The sequence below is a fragment of the Phaseolus vulgaris genome, chromosome 10 (genome assembly GCF_000499845.2).
Source record: "Phaseolus vulgaris cultivar G19833 chromosome 10, P. vulgaris v2.0, whole genome shotgun sequence".
Classification (NCBI taxonomy): domain Eukaryota; kingdom Viridiplantae; phylum Streptophyta; class Magnoliopsida; order Fabales; family Fabaceae; genus Phaseolus; species Phaseolus vulgaris.
In genome coordinates this window covers 38,670,594-38,690,883 of record NC_023750.2, presented here as the reverse complement: position 1 = coordinate 38,690,883, position 20,290 = coordinate 38,670,594, and the positions used below count along the sequence as shown (strand labels likewise).

Here is a 20,290-nt window from a genome sequence, read left to right as displayed (position 1 = left end):
CTAAACATAAAACATTCTAAACATAAATGGTTCACACAAAAATATCATATACAAATAATATCCATTAACTTTTAAAATTAATATAATCATAATACAATTAAACATAATTTTTAAATTTTTAAACTCAATCAAAATTGTAAACAAACTAATACGATTTTTCTCCAAAGAAAAACTTACTTTAAAGCAAATTTTTGATTGGATAGATATCTTCTATTCCTGCTAGTTCTACTGTAGTAGGTTTAAATCTTAAAAATATGAACAATCAACTCGTAATCTTAAAAGAAATTGAGAAAATAAGTTTTGGAAACATATCATATTTGTAAAATAAATTAGAATAATTAAGTTCTTCTATTTATACTTTTTAACTAAACTAATAAAATATTCACACTTCATGATCTTGTTAAAACTACTTATACTAAATCTTAAAAATATGAACAATCAACTCGTAATCTTAAAAGAAATTGAGAAAATAAGTTTTGGAAACATATCATATTTGTAAAATAAATTAGAATAATTAAGTTCTTCTATTTATACTTTTTAACTAAACTAATAAAATATTCACACTTCATGATCTTGTTAAAATTACTTATACTCTTAAACATAAACATAATTATAATGTTAAAATTTTAATACTTTTAACGGAGGCGCGTTTAGGGTTTGCGGAGGCGCATTTAGGGTTTGTGGCGGCGCACTTAGGGTTTGCGGAGGCGCGACAGCGTTCCATCGGACCAGTGAGGAGCGGCGATCAGGGGCGGTGGGCGTGCGTTCACGTTCTCCACCAGCACAGCGGCTCTGATCGCGTTTTGTGCGAACCTCTTCACCAGGTGCAGCGGACGACGACGACCAGGGGCTGTGAGGGCGGCGCGCGACTGGGTCTGTGCGCAGTGGTGCGGGGCGGTTGTGCGTGGCGGTGGTGTGTGGCGGTGGTGCGGTGAGCTTTTGAAATGGCAGAGGGTTCTAATGGTTTCATCATCCCATGGAAGTGTTTGAAGGATAGGGAAGTATCTCCTGCGAAGACTGTATATGCTAAGTCTGGACAAAAGAAAACTTTTGCTCAAGCTTTAGGAACTACATGTGATATTCCTTTGTCCGAGTTACCCACTCCTTATATTAAGGGAGACATGATTGTGGTCCGGATCGATGAAACAAAATACTTGGCTGGCCTTGAGGATTGCAAGACTCATTTACATGGTCGGGTTATTCTTTCTAAAGGAGATAACCTCTCACACACCTAGACTTAACTAAAAAGTTGCAGCCGGTGTGGAAGGCTCTTGGATCGTGGAAAGCAATTCCTCTTGGGAAGGGTTTTTATGAGTTTGAGTTCACTTCTATAGAAGACATGCGGTGGGTTCTCGGGATGGGTTTCTTGAATTTATCTCCGGGTTTCTTGAGACTTTTTGCCTGGACAAAAGATTTTGTTCCAACTACCATGAAGAGTACAAAAACTCAAGCCTGGGTTAGAATCTATAGTTTGCCTTTGGAGTATTGGAGGCCACATGTGATTTTTTCAATCATAAAATGTCTTGGTACTCCTTTGGTTTTGGATGAGAATACTATGAGAAAGAAAAGGGGTATGTTTGCTAGAGTAATGGTGGATATTGATATGTTGTCCCCTTTTCCCGATCATCTCTGGGTTGAACGCTCAGACTTTACCTTTGTAGCTGGTGTGGAATATGAATGGCTCCCTTCGTTTTGTTCTCACTGTAAGGTGATAGGCCATGAGCTTGCTCAGTGCCGAGTGATTCATGATCAGGGTCGTGCTCCTGGGTCTCAACATAAATCTTCTCATAAGATAATTGAACGAGATCAGGGGAGGACTGAGGTCCCAAAACAACGTAAAGAGTATCGTAAAAAAGATCCGCAGCCGAAGCACGTGGAAGGTTACACTGATAAATTGAACATTAATGCTTCTGCCGGAGCTAAAGCAGGGTCACTCTTGGATTATACTGCTCTTGATAAACCAGGTGGAGTGGAGGACGATTTTACTGATATGCCTTCTCTTGAAGATGCCTCGGATCATGAATCCAGGCAGGGATTGCCCACTCACACTTCGAATTTCCCAGAAACGAGGACGCTAAGGAATTCACCTGCCCTTATGCAAGCCAAGGGCTCCGATCATGTGGAGGTCTTGACTCCTGTGGTGGTATCACCTCAGTTACGTCCCATCTCTCCTCAGCGGGTTAAATCACCTGTTCATACTACAACCCTATCCAATACTCCAATTGATGGTCATCATGCGGAGGTCTCTGCTATTGTGACTGTACCATCCCCGTCGTTGGTGCTAAAAAATCACTTCTCCTCTCTTGATGGTTTAGACACTACTGATGTGGGAGGTGATCCTTATATTGGTACGTCTAGTGCCATTGTTGAACCTCATAAGGCTAAATCTTCTGCGGATGTTAAAGCACTATCGTTGGTCCTACAAAATCACTTTTCCTCTCTTGATGGTTTGGAAAATACAAATGTTCTTTCAAAATTTTGGGCTGATCCCAACGAGATGGAGGAGGATGACAGTGATACTGAGGAGGAAATAGTTTGCACTAAAAGAAACCCATGGAGACCACCTAAGAAGAGTGGTAAGTCCAAAAAAACTGCTAAGGCAGTTCTCTCCACACCGTCGCAATGAAAGTCTCTTCATTTTTCTGGAATGTTAGAGGATTGGGAAACCACAAAACTGTGGAGATGTTGATTAGTTTACTCAAACTACACAAACCTCTTCTGGTTTTTCTTGCTGAACCTATGGTGCCGTACACTGATGTTTTTGAAGTCATTTTCAAATCTGTTAATATGCATTTGGTGGCTACGTCTCCTATTGTTAATAAAGCTGCTAAGCTTTGGTGTTTGTCGGTTCCTAATTTGGTTCGAAATTTCTTGGTAAATGAACAATTTATTTCTGTAACTTGTCATTTGCATGATAAATGTTTTAGTTTTGCAGGTGTTTATGGTGCTACCACATACGTGGCTAGACGGGTTTTGTGGAGGGATCTTAGTTCCTTCATAGGGTCTTGGTGTATTATGGGTGATTTTAATGCTGTGCTATCAGCCGATGACTGTAAAGGAGGGGTGGCTCCTAATCAAGTTTCTTGCAATGAATTCCTTGATTGGATTAATACTAATGATCTTTCTTGTATGCCTTTTACCGGTACTTGCTATACTTGGTGTAATGGAAGGAGAGGGCTCCATAGAATTCATAGAAAATTGGATAGGGCGTTATGTAACGAAGTGTGTTTGGATGAATGGGATTCTTGTACTTATCAGGTTCTTGTTAAAAATTGTTCTGATCATTCCCCTATTCTTACTAGTCTTGCTAGTAATTCTTTGAAGAAGGTTAGCAATTTTCGTTTCTTTTCTATGTGGCTTCAAGACGCTTCATGTATGAAGCTTATTCATGATTCTTGGGCTAATAAGGTTGTTGGTTGTCCTATGTTTATTTTACATCATAAGTTAAAAAGGTTGAAAGTTGAGCTACGTGACTGGAATAAAAATTCTTTTGGTAATGTTCACAATGCAGTTCTTCTTAAACAGGGTCTTCTGCTTGGTATTCAACAAAATTTAGAGACTGCTAGTATGTCTGATATTGATGGACTTCTCTGTCAAGAAAGGATTTCTAAAGAGGAGCTTGATCAGGCTCTTCACTGTCAATATTTGTTTTGGAAAGAAAGGGCTAAAATGCTTTGGTTTAAAGATGGGGATAGAAATACTGCTTTTTTCCATGCTGTGGTCAAGAGGAGGAATAATTTTAGTGGGATTCATCGTCTACAAATTGATAATGTTGTTACTGAGGATCCTACACTCATTGAGGAACATATTTTGGACTTTTGTAAAACTCTTTATGCCGAGTCTATTTCTCATGATCAGGATGCAAACAATATGGAAGATTTTATTGATACTTATATTCCTGAGCTGGTTTCCTCTGAGGAGAATATGATGTTGCTTAAATGTCCTGATATTTTGGAGATCAAGAATGCTGTTTTTAACCTTAATGGTAATAGTGCTCCAGGTCCTGATGGCTTTGGTGGTGTTTTTTATCATTCTTGTTGGGATATTATTGGGACAGATGTTTGTAATGCAGTCCAACAGTTTTTTAAACAAAACTGGGTTCTCCCTGGAATGAACAGTAATGTGGTATCTCTTATTCCTAAGATTCAGGGTGCTGAATCTATTAAAGATTACAGGCCGATTGTTGTTGCTAATTTTAAATTTAAGATTATTTCCAAGATTTTGGCAGATCGGCTTGCTCTTGTGGCTGCCAGAATTATTTCTCCTAATCAGTATGGGTTTGTGCAGGGCAGACAGATTCAAGATTGTATTATTATTGCTTCTGAAGCTATTAACTTGCTTTCTAAAAAGGTTCACGGAGGCAACGTGGCTTACAAAGTTGATATTCACAAAGCTTTTGACACTCTAAGTTGGAAATTTTTACTATCAGTTTTGTCACGCTTTGGTTTTCACCCCTCGTTTGTCGGTTGGATTAGTACTATTCTCCGTTCAGCTATGCTTTCTATCAGAATAAATGGTAGTTTGGTGGGTTATTTTCCTTGTAGTAGAGGTGTTAGACAAGGTGATCCTTTGTCTCCTATACTTTTTTGTCTTGCAGAGGAAGTTCTTAGTAGAGGTCTCTCAAAGCTTGTGAATGATAAAAAGATTCTACATATGGCTAGTCCACAAGGTTTTCTCACTCCCTCTCATATTTTATATGCGGATGACATTTTTATTTTCTGTAGGGCAGATACTAAGTCTCTTAGAAATTTGAGAAATTTTCTAAAAACATATGGTGATTTCTCTGGTCAATATGTTAATAATTCTAAGAGTAGTTTTTTCACCATGGATAATTCTACAAGATTTGTCACCAAAATTCAGCGTATTCTTTCTTGTAGTCATGGTTGTTTGCCTTTCACTTATTTAGGAGTGCCTATCTTTGTTGGTGCTCCAAGGGGTCGTTTTCTTCAACCTTTGGCTGATAAAGTCAAATTGAAGCTAGCTTCTTGGAAAGGTAAATCTCTTAGCATGATGGGTCGAGTTCAGTTGGTCAATACGGTGATTACGGGTCTTCTAGCTTATAGTTTTAATTTGTATAAATGGCCTGTTTCTCTTCTTAAGCAAGTTGAACAGTGGTGTCGAAATTTTATCTGGACTGGTGATATTCTGAAAAAAGGTATAGCTACTGTTAAATGGGATACGATTTGTTCTCCCCTTGAGAATGGAGGTTTGAAAATTATTAACCTTCACCATGAAAATAATGCTTATCTTCTTAAGCTTGCTTGGAACTTTGCTTATAGCAACAAGCCTTGGTCTCTGCTCTTGAAAGCTAGGGTCCTTAAATCAAAATATGAGTTTCGAATGGTTTATAGATCGTCATCTCTTTGGCCTGGAATTAAGCAGTTTTATTCTACTATACTTGATTATACTTCTTGGACTGTTGGTACAGGTTCTCTTATTAATTTTTGGAATGATAAATGGTGTGCTACTTCTTCTTTAGCAAATATTGCAGGATTATCTGATGGTGCTAGTATTCCGGATACAGTCTCTCAGTTTTGGACAGGTAGTGATTGGAGTATTCCATTGTCTTTACAGCAGATGCCTCATCTTTTTAGTCATATCATGGTTAGGGCGGTACAGGATATTCCTAATTGGATTCTAGATGAGTCTGGTCGTTTCACTCTTAAATCAGCTAGGACTTTTTTCTTGGATCCAGGGGTTTCTTGTGGTTGGGGTAAATTTATTTGGTCTTCATATATTCCGCCTTCCAAAACTCTTGTCCTTTGGAAAGTTTTTCATGGGCGGCTTCCTACAGATCAGCATATTCAAAATAAAGGTTTGCATATTTGTTCTATGTGTACGCTTTGTGAAAAGCACGAGGAATCTATTCAACATTTATTTTTTGAATGTGCTAATGCTTTGCGTATTTGGAGTTGGGTTCAACACATTTTTCCTACTTATCATTTCTCTAATAAGGATGATCTTCTTTCTTTTATTAAGAGTGATGGTAGTCCGTTGGTTAAATTAATTAAGCTAGCTGTGATAACTTTTTCTATTTGGATGATATGGCGTATGAGGAATTATGCTCGTTTTCAGGATAAGATTGAGGTTTCTAGGGCTATTTTGGTTATTAAAGACTTAACTTGTCTAGTGGGTAATTCGTCTAAAGCTTCAATGAAGAATGATATGTTTGATTTCAATGTGCTAAAGTTTTTTGGTATTAACACTCGTACTGGTAAAGTTCTACGTCCTCTTCCTGTTAGATGGGAGTTTCCTTCACCAGGCTGGGTAAAAATTAACACTGATGGGGCTGCTAGGGGATATCCTGGTCTTGCTACTTGCGGAAGTATTTTTCGTGGGAGTATGGGAGAATTTATTGGAGCTTTTTCTGCGTTTCTTGAAGTTCAGACTGCTCTGGTTGCTGAGTTTTATGGGGTTATACATGCTATGGAGGAAGCTCAAAAGATGGGGCTTACTAATGTCTGGCTGGAATGTGATTCTGCTTTGGTTTGTGCTGCGTTTACTGCTAGGACAAATGTTCCTTGGATGCTTTGTAATCGATGGAATGCTTGTCTTAATTACTGTGGGAAAATTAGGTTTACAGTTACTCGTATTTTTCGTGAAGGAAATGCGTGTGCTGATAAGTTGGCTAATTTAGGATTTTTTCATAGAGAACCTTTTCTTTGGTATAATAGGCTTCCACCTTGTCTGTTCTTAGAATTCTTTATGAATAGGTATAGTCTACCTATGTATCGTTTTTGTTAACATATGGGTTTTGGTCTAGTCCCCCCGTATTTTTGTATTTTTTTTTTCTTTTGTTTAATAATATTTTTTTTTCATGTGATGGTAAATGATTGTTGTTACTTGAGGTGTCAGCCTAGCTGAGATCTTAAGTGGCATAGTGATACCTAATATGAAAGCTTTTATTTAGAAACATAATTACTTATACTCTTAAACATAAACATAGTTTACTATGTGCTTACATATTCAAATTATAATTTAATAAAAATTACATGTCTTTATGTAATTCAATGCAATCTAATGAAATTTTAACCGTCATTACCAAAAAAAAAAAAAAAAAACTTCACCGCAAATGCTTTTTAAAGTGTAAGTGCATTGTTGGTTTTCAAATTGATTCAAAATATTAAAAAAATTTGAAATTCTCACTAAAAAGAAAATCATAAAATAAAAATCAGTTTTAAGCACAAAAAATAATTAATTGTTATAGTGACTAAATTAGAGACCATATTAGAGATTATTCTTTTAAAAAAAAATTTAAATTAGTTTCTATTATTGTTAAATGATTTTTAAATTGATATCTAATTAGCTACTAATATAAATTAATTTAGAAACTAAATTTTTTTTAGTCTTTAAAATGGTCTATACTTTAATCACTATAGCAATAAAAAAAATTTAATCTCTAAAATGATCTTTACTTTAGTCACTATAACAACTAATTATTTTTTTCTTTAAAATTGATTTCTATTAAATATATTTTTTTAGTGTGCAAGTTTTTTTTTTAATTTTCTTTTTATTAATAGCAGCCTTTTGCTTCTTGTAGCTGAGTTTTGGATGTTTTTCTCTTCTGGGTCATGCAGAACATTGTTGACTATTCTATATAAGTGTCAAATTGGCTATCAAATTGTGCAAATATAATATTTTTTGTTATATCAACTTCAATTTGTTTAGTAGAAAATGAATCATATGAATCATTATTTGCCTGTAACATAATACTAGTGGTACTATTTCATTTTGCAGCTTAATCTTTCAAAATTATGCATAAAATAATTTTTTAGACCTGTTATCATTCCATGTTCAGCTTTTTAAAATTGAGTTATGTAATTTAATTATAAATATACTGCTAAATGACATATATTTAAAGTCTCCAATAATTATTTATATTAAAAATTTAATGCAATATCATTTGAATTGTTTTTGTGGGTACCTCTCTATGCCTTTTACATTATTAAAGCTTATTTAAAACTTTAATAAAATTTTGGCAACTTGCAGAATTATTTTAGATAGCAAAGCGTAAAAGTTGCATCTTTTTATCATAAAATATTTCCCACTAGACATGAGGGCTTTCAATGTTGTTTCTTCTTCTGAGTCATTATGTTTATTTATAGTAACCCTCAATAAAATATTCTCTTTTTTTCAATACCAATTCCTCAAAAAAAAGTTCTTATTTTAATAAAATAAAACTAGTTTCATCTACATAAAGAAAAATAAATTAACATCTTTAAATTGCATTATTCTCTTAATATTTTTTTCTTAAATAAAAATAGATAAAATGTTATTTTTAACCAATGATAAAGAGTATATTAGTGATAGTATTGTAATATAAGTGGTCTTTATTTCATTCCATACTCCTAAATTAAAAATTAAATAAAAAAGGGATTCATGCTATTAAAACCATGTCATCATTTCATTACACTTTTAATAGCTCAACCACTGGAAGTTAATAAAATACTGCCATGCCACCACCATACAACTATCAAAATCAATGTATTCAAAATATTACACGTTAGGTCACTTTTCGCATTTTCAATGATAATATTAAATGAATTTAAACATGCTTTTAATAGTTATAAGATTATTTAATTATTGAATTTTGGCAAGTTTTATTCAAGGCATAAGTAATCATTTAGTATTAAAATTTTAAATTTTAGAAGCATAAAATACAATTAAAATTAAACTTCCATTGAAAAATATCTAAGCTTTTAAATAATTTGAAGAAGAAAATTCATCAAAACAAACAGAAAACAATTGGAATGCTTCAAAATTCTGAGATGCTTCCAAGAATCTTCTGCCCTTCTTCCGCGTTCTTTTTCAACCTACAGGGAGTGAACCCCAAGCGTGTGTGATTTGTTTATAGAGTTACCCATCTTAGGGGGTTCGAGATGAGGGCGATGTGGGACCTTGTATCATTTGAAGTGGTCAATAATTCAATTAGGATATTCATGGATAAACTCTTTGATCACTTTTTTTTTTCCTTCTCTCATCATAATGCATTATTCTAATACTGTGTGAATTGTGAGGGCTCCACAATGTAGAAAACAAACATGTGTTTGACAGTCAAATCTACCTCTTTTTCCTCCTCTTTTCTCCCCCTTAAATCCCCCCTTCCTCACACCTTCTTTGATTCATGCTTTCACACTCTCTATCACCAATCCCTTATATCCCCTCCACTAAGCACAACATAACTCGCCACTTCACCTGCAATTTTCCACTCCATATTCTCTACTGCTTGTAATTTTTCTGAATGATTGATCCATTTTGCATTCATGGATAGAGTCATCCGTTTCTAGATATAACTTCCTTGGCCTACACATTCTCTTTCCATAGTTTTTCTACAATCTTCTGCAATTTTTGAAGAACTTTAGTTTCTTGTTATTGGTTCTTCTCCACAAATGGAAGAGAGTACGAAGTGTGAACAAGTTGGTGTCATTGGTGAGTTAATGCTAGGGGAGGAGCTAACAAAGAAGCTTTATAGCCAACTATTCCCATCATCTTCTGTATCATCATCATCATCATCATCCACCTCATCTCGTGACACAAATGAAGTCTTAATTGAGAAAATAATTTCCACCATGGAGAAGGCAATTGCCATGGTGAATTGTATGGCTAATGTAGGAGAAAGTAAGGCAAAGAATGGCAGCATGATGGATTCCCATTGCTCTTTTATAAATGGTAGCCCCAAAAGTGAGGTCATGGAGCCTGAGGTTGAGCACAGAGATGTCTCTAAGAAAAGGTAGTTCTTTTTACAAATCATTGTTTCTTTTGGAGATGGGGTGAAAAGGTTCATGGTCTGATTTCAATTTGGGGTTCTTTGAATTTGTGGAATGCAGAAAGACCATGCCAAGGCGGAGAGACCAAGTGAAGGTGTGCTTGGAAACAGCAGAAGGAACTAAGGAAGATGGCTATAGCTGGAGAAAATATGGGCAGAAGGATATTCTTGGAGCCAAGTTTCCAAGGTAAAAATTCCTGTTTTTTTCTTCTGACATGCATAATTGAAGTGTTTTTTCACCATAAGGAAAACTTGCATAATTGTTTGAATATGACACAAGTTATAGAAGTGTCACATGTTTAACCTTTTTAATAACTATTAGGTAGGTGCCTCTAACCAAAATAATAAGTAGGTAGTTGTGAAATGAATGTAGGTAAGAAAGTGTTTGAAAGGATATTTTTCCAAATAAGAAATATCATTGGCCAGTTAGCCAATGGAGTTTAAAGAGGAAATAAACAACCAAACAAAACTTTAGCACGCCTAGGCCCTTGTTCCCTCGTTAAAGCCACATAATGAATAGGACAAGTGCTTTTAAAAAGACAATAAAAACTTATCCAAAGGACAATATTAGCTAGATCGAATTCACTACAATAGCAGCTTTTTAATAAATGCAGTCCTATGGCCAAACCTCCAGCATGTGTGGTGCAAGATATTGGTGATCCAGTGATACATTACAAAAATCTGACAATCTTATCAACTTGCTGAGCTTCTAGTTTTATGATGGTCTGAAAGTTTTGGCAGGTCATGTTCTTTTTTATTAAGAATTAAAAACAGTACTCTTATTTAAACCGAATTCACAATTGTACAATAGGGGGCAGATAAAAAATATATGTACTCTTAAAAGCTACTACCAAAAAGACCACAAAAGCAATTCAATAGTGTTAGTTTTGATGTCACCTATATCATCAGCATACAAAAAAGTGCACTGTGTAATGCTAATTCCTCCATCATTTACCGAAGTATTTTACATTGAAGCAATCCTTGGTGATGTTTTTTTCTGACAAAACAGTGGTTTACATTGCAGGGCATATTACAGATGCACATATAGAAACATACAAGGATGTCTGGCCACTAAGCAAGTGCAAAAGTCAGATGAAGATCCAATGGTAAACGAGATAACATACATAGGGAGACACACATGCACCCAAGCAAGTCACTTGAGCAAGGCAGTGGTATCCCCATCAAAAACCAAGACGGTAATCGAAGAAAACCAGCACCAAACCAATCAAAAGAATCAACCGCAGCAAGAGAAAATAGAGCACCCCCCAGAGAAAATTTTCTCCTTTGGATCACAAGTTGAAGTTAAAGTAGAGGACTTGGACCACAAGCAGGGCATATTCCCATCATTTTGCTTCTCTTCTCCATCAATAGGGTCAGAAAACGAGGACAACAGCAACATATTCCCGTACTCCATGATTGAGAACAACTTAATGGAAAGCTTCTCTCCTGCATTCATATCTCCAACAACTTCAGAATCAGACATGTTCTGCCACTGGGAGAGCACTGGACTAGGCCAAAGTGTGCATAGCTCCACTTCAGATATCACTGATATAGTTTCCACACCAACTTCAGTCACCAATTCACCAATAATGGACTTTGATTTCTTGCTTGATAAGATCGATTTCGACATAGATTTCCCTATGGCAACCACAGAACTTTGCACGTGATCAATTGTCTCACAAGTTAACAGCATATATATGCGGATTAACAGTGAGCTTTGTAGATCCTGACAAGCATCATAACCGAGGGAAGGTAAGTCTTTAATAATCATACACCATATCCATAAAGAAGAGAGTAACACTCCCCTCTGATGCTAGTTAAGAAGAGTTTTCGTGTACCTAGACTGCAATGTGAAAATAGTGTGCAGGTTGCAGCTATTGTCTTTTGTGGTTTCTCTCTTCACTTGTACTATAATCAAGTATCTTCTTCTGGCTCAACGGTGAAAATTTGTTAAATAAATGAATTTTGACATCCATACTTTTTGCTCTACAAAATTATTATCAACATTTTTCACAGGATCACAAGGAAAACTCATATGGAACAACAATTTTAAACTTATAATGTGACCAATGAACTATTTCACCCAAGAAAAGACAGAACTATGACCAATGGCCTAATATTTACTGACAGATTTTTAGATAGTTCCTAGATTAAGCGTCCTCTGAGGAAAAACAGCTGCTGCATATTCTTCCTTCATGAGGATTGGGACCACAACCATGATTCATCAAGTCATAACCCTCGTCTTATATAACTCTAAAAGGAATCATAAGCCCTCACAAGGAAGCTAATACAATAGGATAAATAGAATTTATATGCATCTGGACATAAAATCTTTATCTGCACATGATTTTGTCTCTTTCTGTGGAAATATGACTTGGAATGAAATAACTAGAGCAAATTTCTATTTATGCACATGTTAATTTAGGATAAACATTAGTGGAAAATTGCACAATAGAAGATAACCTCTTTTTTCCTGAACTGTTTGGTCATTTTCAGAGATCAATCTAAAACTAATTATTAATGTTATATATATCATTTGACATACATCTTAAACAAGTTTTGTATTGTTTAGTCAACTTAAAATCGGTTTACCGGGATGATGAAATTATTAAAAAATGATATTCAAATTTTGTCATTGATTTGTTGGGTAATTTTATTAAGCATATATCTAACAAAAACTCATATAAAAGCATACGTACTCATGTTTATATTATATTATATTATATATATTTGGTTATTTCTATTATTTATAACAATGTTTGGGTGATGTTACAATTATAAATCGAATACATTAAACATGATATTTGTAATTTTTTTTTTTTTGTCATTGAGACTATTCAAGTATGAAATTAAGATTTTATATAACTATGAAATTTGTATTTTATCTCAAATTTGACTCAACATTTCGTAAAATAATCATTAGAAAACATCTTGTTTCATTAATTCATGTATTTTTCTTTAGAATTAGGACATATTCAAATAATATACACACTTTTAATTGTCATCTTTATTTGAAACTCGTAATTGATATGAAATATTTTTAAGAGATAAAAATACTAAATAGAAAATATTTTTTTTTTCATAAGTAAAGATTAATTTATCCAATTAAGAATACAAATTTGAAAAAATGGTAGAAAATAATTTCCTTAAACCAGTTTATATATAAATTAATTTTAGTTTATAAAATGTGAATTTATTTTTGTATTTTTATTACAGAATTTTATGTAGAAACTTTTGTAAATTAAAAGAAATCTAATAAAAATTATTATATCTCAATTAATTTTCAGAAAAAATATAATAATTATTTGAAAAGTTATTTTCAAAAGAAAACCATACTTTTGTGTGTGGTGCCAAATTGTGATTAGTGGAAATGTGCAAAAGTTATGGAGATCGTTTAAATATAAAAGTTATTTGAATTAATTATTTTTATATGTTTATTTTTTATTTATTAATATTTTTTTAAAAATTATTTATTTGTTTTTTATTTATATTTACTTTTATATATATATATATATATTTAATTATATGTATTATATAAATCAATTAAACTTGGAGGTTTTTTTTTTCTATGTAAAATGACTTTAAACAAGATAATAAGATTGTTTTTAAAAAAGACGTTAACATATTAAATAATAAAATTTAAGTTATTCAATTTTATGATGAATATTTTTTAAATAATTGTTTATTGATATTTTACTTTACTCAAAATTTGTGTTAATTTGTTGATATTTGAACAATTTATTTATTTACATATATTATTTATGTTTATATATTGTTTATATTAATTTTAATATGTTTATTTTATTTATTTATTTATATATACTGATGTTTATTTCTTATATATTAATAATTACTTTGTAATTTATTTATTTATTAATAATACTTCGAAAATAATTTATTGTACATTCTTTAAAAATTATGATAGAACTCATGTTAGGTTTTAGAATATCATTTATAATATATTATGTTTTAGAATGTGAAATTGAATGTAATATATAAAGAATGTTTTTTTTTAATATTATAATTTAAGTATAAAATCTTAGAAAAATAACTGTGCGTTGCACGGGTCAAGATTCTAATACAAAACAAAGTGGAAATGAAAGCAAATGAGTTGTCTTCACATGCTACTTTGCTTTTCGTAAGATTAGGAGTTGTCTTTTCCACAAAGAGGTAAACTAACATATGTAACACGTAAAATAAATATTAATAATTAATATTTTTATTAATATAACATGCTAATTTTTTATAATGTTTATTTTAAATATAATATATGTATATATATTAAAATAACACTTAACTATATAAGTATTTTAAATTTTTCAATTAATTTATTTAGGTTTTTTATTATATAAATTAAAATATAATTATATTTATATATTACATTACTTATTATAATTAATAATAGAAACTTAATTTATAAGTATTTATTATTTAAATTACAATTTTGACATATTTATATATTTTTAAATAATATAATAAAAGAATATTTAAAAAAAAAATTAATTTAAAAGAAGACGGTCAAGTATACTGACTAACTAAAATATAAACCCACACCATAAAAGTAATAAGGTTGAGACTGTAGAATAAATATTAACATTTACAATTGAAAAGAAAATCTATTTTTTCTTTTGTTTAGAAGTTATCAAATTTGAATTTTTGTGTGGAGAGTTTTAAATTAGTTTAGAAAAAAAACTTAATAGTGATATATTTAGTTACTTAAAAAATAGGTTAAAAATAAGTTTTCAGTAGAGTAAAAATAAAAATTATTTCAAAATTAAAAAAAATCAACTTTAACTTAAATATTCCATTTCGGAGGACAAAGAAATTTGTGTTATGACTTGGGTTTTTTGGAGAACTTTATTTATATATATATATATATATATATATATATATATATTATATGGTCGAGGACATGTCACAAAAAAATGAGAACAATTATCAAGAATAATCCATCAACCATATCACGTATTGGAAATAAACATGAAAACTATTTAAGAAAAGAGATTGACATAATTAATATATATTTAGAAGATTTAAAGAAATGTATGCACTTAATAGTCTTCATTATTTCAAATATTGAGTACTGACTTCAGCGTTGAAGGGTATTTTGCAAGTACCTTTCATCCCTCTTGAGATCCAAGATCCAATACCTATCTTACATCCAAAAGTTCTAAACCTGCTATAGCATAAGAGGGGAGACATTTTCAATCCATACAATAACAATTGTCATTCATCGTGGAATCGAGAAGGACACAAAAGAGACTTTATGGTAACAACGAGAAACATAACAAACGAATAGACAAATATGTCAGCAAAAGCCTGAATGATTGAGACAAAACAAATGACAATGTTGATTGAACTACAAAGAGAGTTGGTCGAGCTCAAAAAGAGCAAAATGTGGAGGAGATAGTGATACTCAAATGAAAGCACGAGAATAAAATTGGCACAACGAAGACATGTGTCCTAGAATCTTGAAAATGAGTCCAGTCGAGATGCATTTGCGAAGCAAGCACCACCGTACCCAATGTATTTCCCATTAGTCATGACCCGATCACTAGAAGCTGAAAGTCAAAAAGTTGAGTCTTGGCCTAGTATCTCAGCCCACACCTTGGGAATAGTGGGAGGAACCTCACGACACCCCTTTGTCGATAAAATCATGGACTAAAATTGCCCTCAAATTGGAAAGGACTGATGATAAACCAATATGATGGAAAGACAGACTTAGATGAACATGTTGATGTTTATGTAACACAAATGACTATATACAATGGACGACGTCCTCATGTGTCGAGTATTCCCTTTCTCATTAAAAGGTGGGACCCTCAATTGGTTTACCAGAATTTCACCCCTATCCAATAGACTATTTTGATATGCTCTTAGCCAAGTTTGAAACACAATCCACGACAAGCCGACCTCATCATCTAACTTCCATGGCACTCATAAATATTCAACAAGAAAAGGGGGAGTCATTACGCCTGTTTATGGAGAGGTTAGAAAAAGTAGCATTGAATTAAAAACCTCAACACTGAGGTAGCTTTGCACCATATGGTCACAAGCCTAAGGTGTAGTTAAAATAGTTTATAAGAGTAGAGATAGAGAGAATCACACAATGTGTTTATAGTGGTTCACTCTTAATCAAGAGCTACATCCAGTCTTCAGTTAACCACTGGGAATTCACTATGTAATCAAACCTAGATTACAAAACACACACCAAGAGTGATGATCTTGAACCCTTCAAGAACACACACCACTCATTGGCAACACCATAATTTCCAGAAACACTTTTTCTAAAATTGCCTTACACAAGAACACACATAAATACAATGTTCAAGGAGAAGAAAATAAAATACACCTGGGTATTACAAAACTATAGTTCAAAAGTATACAAAACCCAATCCTATTTCACACACTTGAGATGATCCAAAGCTTTTGAATTTTTGAAAAACATTTTTAGTAATCTCTCTTTCTTAGAGTCATGAAAAGAATATCAAACAACCTTTATATAAACTCAATCAAGTGGTCAAAGTTGTTAGATAAAAAACCAAAAGTAGTTAGAATCATTTAAAACCAGTTCAAACCACTTTAACAAAAACTTGTTATGAAAACAAAGGTTGTTTTCCAAAACAATCGATTGAAATAATTTTCATGTTAAGGTTTTCATAAAAAACAACTAGTTGTTTTATAGAAATAATGGGTTGTTTCTTTTTTACAACAAAGACAAAACAAAGCAAAGCTTTTCCAAATCATTTTAAAAACCACTAAGTGTTAAACAAAAGGTTGTTTCGACATTTCAACAGGTTGAAATTTCACAGCCTTTTAGAAAACCCATCTTTTCAAAAAGATAAAGATTCAAATGAGCTTGGATCATGTTAAGGAGTGAATTAACAAGTTAAAAACTACTAGACAACACACACACTTAACAGGAAGGTATTCATGTTTTCTACACAGATTTGGAGGCATCAAAGCATCTTGTTCAACAAGTTTAGCCGCTAGCAAGCTACTGGGAACAAAAATTGTCGAAGTTCAACAGGTATACTAAATGTGAATCAAATCGAATTCTGGAGGAAGCCTTTAATGTCAAACTCATCCCTGCCCCCAAAAAGCTACCAACACCACCGAACGTTGACCAAAGAATGCCAAAATCTCAAAGACAAGATTAAAGAGTTAATACAAGAAGGACACTTCAAGAAATTTGTCAAGGAAGTCAGACACCCAACAAGACCTTGGTCCTTACAAAGAAGGAGTTAGGATGGACATGACTATAGTGAAAGTCATCGCCAATAAGAGAATAAGCAGTAGAGACCGACCCAATGACCTAGAGTAGAGGAAACTCGAGACGCCCCCTAAGAGGAGACAAACACAATCGTTAACAAATTTGTGGGAAGTTGGGTTTCTATAAAATTTTACTTATATAAAACCTTGACTTCTAATAATATTCTTTATCAAATACAATGTTTAGGAGATGAAGTAGACCATTAAAGAGTAGTAAAACAATGAAACTTTTTGGAGGTTAAATGTATTGTAAAGAGTAAAATGAATATTCTAAAAATATGGAGAATGTTGGAAAAAAATATGGGGTACACGTAGTAATTGTCAAGAATAAGTCATGCAAGCATATTTTTTTGGGCCGAAACACAGTAATTGTTGTATTTTTTATTTATTTTAAATAGCTTGTTAAAATTATGGTAGAATTTCAAGGAACAAAATAACAAGTACGTTGTTATATTGACATTTTCTTGACTGTTTCTTCCTGCACCTCCATATCTTCTTCTGCCACCTCCACACATAACATGAAAATACATTTTTATCCTTCTTGTGTCACCTCCATAGAATAGTTTCCGGATTATGTAATCCAGAAACTCATTTGGAAAAAGACTTCTGGATTATGTAATCCGGAAGCTAATTACAAATTTGAAAAATGACTTCCGGATTATGTAATCTGGAATATTATAAAGGGACAGTTTTGGAAATTCAAAAATTTATGGAGGTGAGAGAAGAAGATATGGAGGTGCAGGAAGAAACAGTCCATTTTCTTCTTGCACTCCTATACTAATAAAAAAAGAGACTAAAACATTGTCCTTCAATGTACATGTTAGTGTGGTTGTCATTTTGTTGTTCCACTTCTATTGTCCACTATACTCAAAGAGGAAGAAGGGGAGAGAGATTTTTTATGAAAAAAAACTCGTTCAAGAAGTTATTATATATGTTTTCTGAAAAGCTTGTTTTTGAAAATTCTATTCCAGAAAACTCATTCTAGAATGTATTTTATGTGTTTCGAAAAGTTTGTTATGGAAAGTTCGTAATAGAAGGAGTGATATATATTCTGAAAAACTTGTTTTAGAAATTATGTTCCATAAAACTTATTCTAGAATGTATTTCTATTTCATGTGTTCCAAAAAAGTGTGTTTCAGTTGAAAATAATGTTTTATAAATCTTGAAAAAATTGTTCTGAATATTTTTAAAATAAATAATTTGGAAGTCACTTTTACCAAGAGTAAGAAGATGTCATTTTAAAATTATGGGGGTGCAACTAGAAGTTATGGGGTGCCGGGAGAAAAATCTTCTTATACTTGGGGGAGACACACGCAGAGTTATATTGCTGATTTCATTTCATTCGTGAAAGGAGAAATCTGAAAGAGAGAATTTGAGGAAGAAGATGATCTATCGAAAGTGGAGTCTCCTTACCGGTCCGGTCACCATCCTCGGCGGCGTAGTCGCGGTCATTGCCGCCGCAAACGTCATCTTCGTCAAGAATGTAAGTTCCTTTCTTCCTCTTTCCAAATCCCATCATCCCCTCTCTGAACTTAATTCGCCCTTTCTAGATTCGTTTCAAAGGATCGACCTTGATTGATTTTTGTTGATTCGGGTGTTGATTTTTTAACTGGGTTTCCTGTAATTTAATGAAATTCTTGCAAACGTTCGAGATTTGTTTCTGTGACCTCGCTAGTTGCTAGTCTTCGATATTAATTAATTATGTTCATTTAATTCGTTTTTATTTTTGAATGGAAATGAAATTCGTGTCTTTTTTAAATTTTAATTGCCTCCACCGATTGGATTATGGTAGTTAGTTTGTTTGCTCCTGATCCTGAAGATTAGGGATTTCTCCAAAGAAAATTAGAAGCAAAAGCCTGTCTTGATAATGGGGTTTGTGTAGTGTCCCCTGTTTTCTTGTTGATTGATTTAGACTTTTGATGAGGTGATCAGTTGGTTGCCGAAGTATCAATCAATATAGCTTTATTGTTTTGAAATGGATCATTAGGCGTCATAACATAGGAAGACAAGGGAGCTGGGTTTGGTTTCGTTGTTGATTTTTGTTGTACAAACTTCTTCTGGGAGTTCTTTCCCTTCCTTAGGTGTAGCATGTGTGCTCATTGGTGAGCGTGTTGGTGTATGTGGGTCAATTGCTGGCTAAATGTGTAGTATTTTCCAAATTATATTTAGTTAAAATGAAGAAGACAGAAGTTTTACTAAAAAAAATGTCTTATTTCACTTTGTTGGCTGAAGAAGGGACCGTCCAATTTATAGTAACCGCCAAATCCTATCCTACTGGGTGAGGTTGCTTAGATCAAACAACCTAGACTAATTGAATTCTATAAAAAATCAAATTCTAAGCAAAAATAATTTATAAGAATTACTTTCTCAATGGTTTGTTTCTCCTATGTGTAGATGTTGAGTTATGTATCTGAGATCTTCATCTGTTGCATTTTTCTTCTTGTTGGTTTTTAAAGATTGAAATAATTTTAATTTACCAACTTTATTGTACTTTACAGGATCCTTTCCTCAAACCAGATGAGAGAAAGTATGAAAATCAACCTGCTACCAAGTAAGAGAAAAGAGATAACAGAAGTTTGTGTTTTTGATGTCAGCTAAACCCTGATTTATGAGCTCTGTATACTGTTTTGCAAGACATGCTCTCTCTAGTTAATAAGACTGAGATTCTGAATGAAGTTTGGACTCTGGAGCTTGGACCCTTATTTTAGAACTAACCTTCCAAAGTTCTAGCAAACTGGTTCATATTTCAGAGATCCTTAATCTCTTCTGTACAATGTCAACTGCAAATGTTTTAATGTGATTTCTATTATTCCATTTCTTTCTTTTATCTCTATCAGTTTACTGTTATTGCTTGCATTTTTGGATTATTATGGCAAAAGTCACTTCTTTCTCTGCATAATGCTTGTGTTGACAGACTGTTATACCCCATAGATATGGCTTATAAAATTTAGTGTGAGATTGATGTTTGTGTATGGCATATGTGACGAACTTAGCTTCATGCATCAGCTGTCTTGTAAATTAGAAATTCCACAGTTTTGGATATTGGTCATTTAGGGTAGCAGCTGTGGAGCATGATATTTTTATTTGATTCCGTTATACTTATCAAATACGAATCTGAAACTGATTGTCTTGTATACTTCATCTACATATGAGAATAGAAACATATATAATATATCATAAACATATATAATATAAAAACGTAGGAACGTTGTTCTTTAATGAACCAGAATATTGAAATTGTTTCTAATTGTA

At 32.9% G+C, this 20,290-nt stretch overlaps 1 protein-coding gene across 1 annotated transcript; it reads left to right on the top strand.

Annotated features, from left to right (window-relative positions):
* The first annotated feature begins 8,982 nt into the window (after positions 1-8,982).
* LOC137818486 (probable WRKY transcription factor 53) lies at positions 8,983-11,743 on the top strand. Its single transcript, XM_068621941.1, has 3 exons — positions 8,983-9,730; positions 9,828-9,953; positions 10,791-11,743. The coding sequence occupies exons 1-3, from the start codon at positions 9,390-9,392 to the stop codon at positions 11,431-11,433; spliced, it is 1,110 nt and encodes a 369-aa protein (XP_068478042.1). The 5' UTR covers positions 8,983-9,389; the 3' UTR covers positions 11,434-11,743.
* The last annotated feature ends 8,547 nt before the right edge of the window (positions 11,744-20,290 follow it).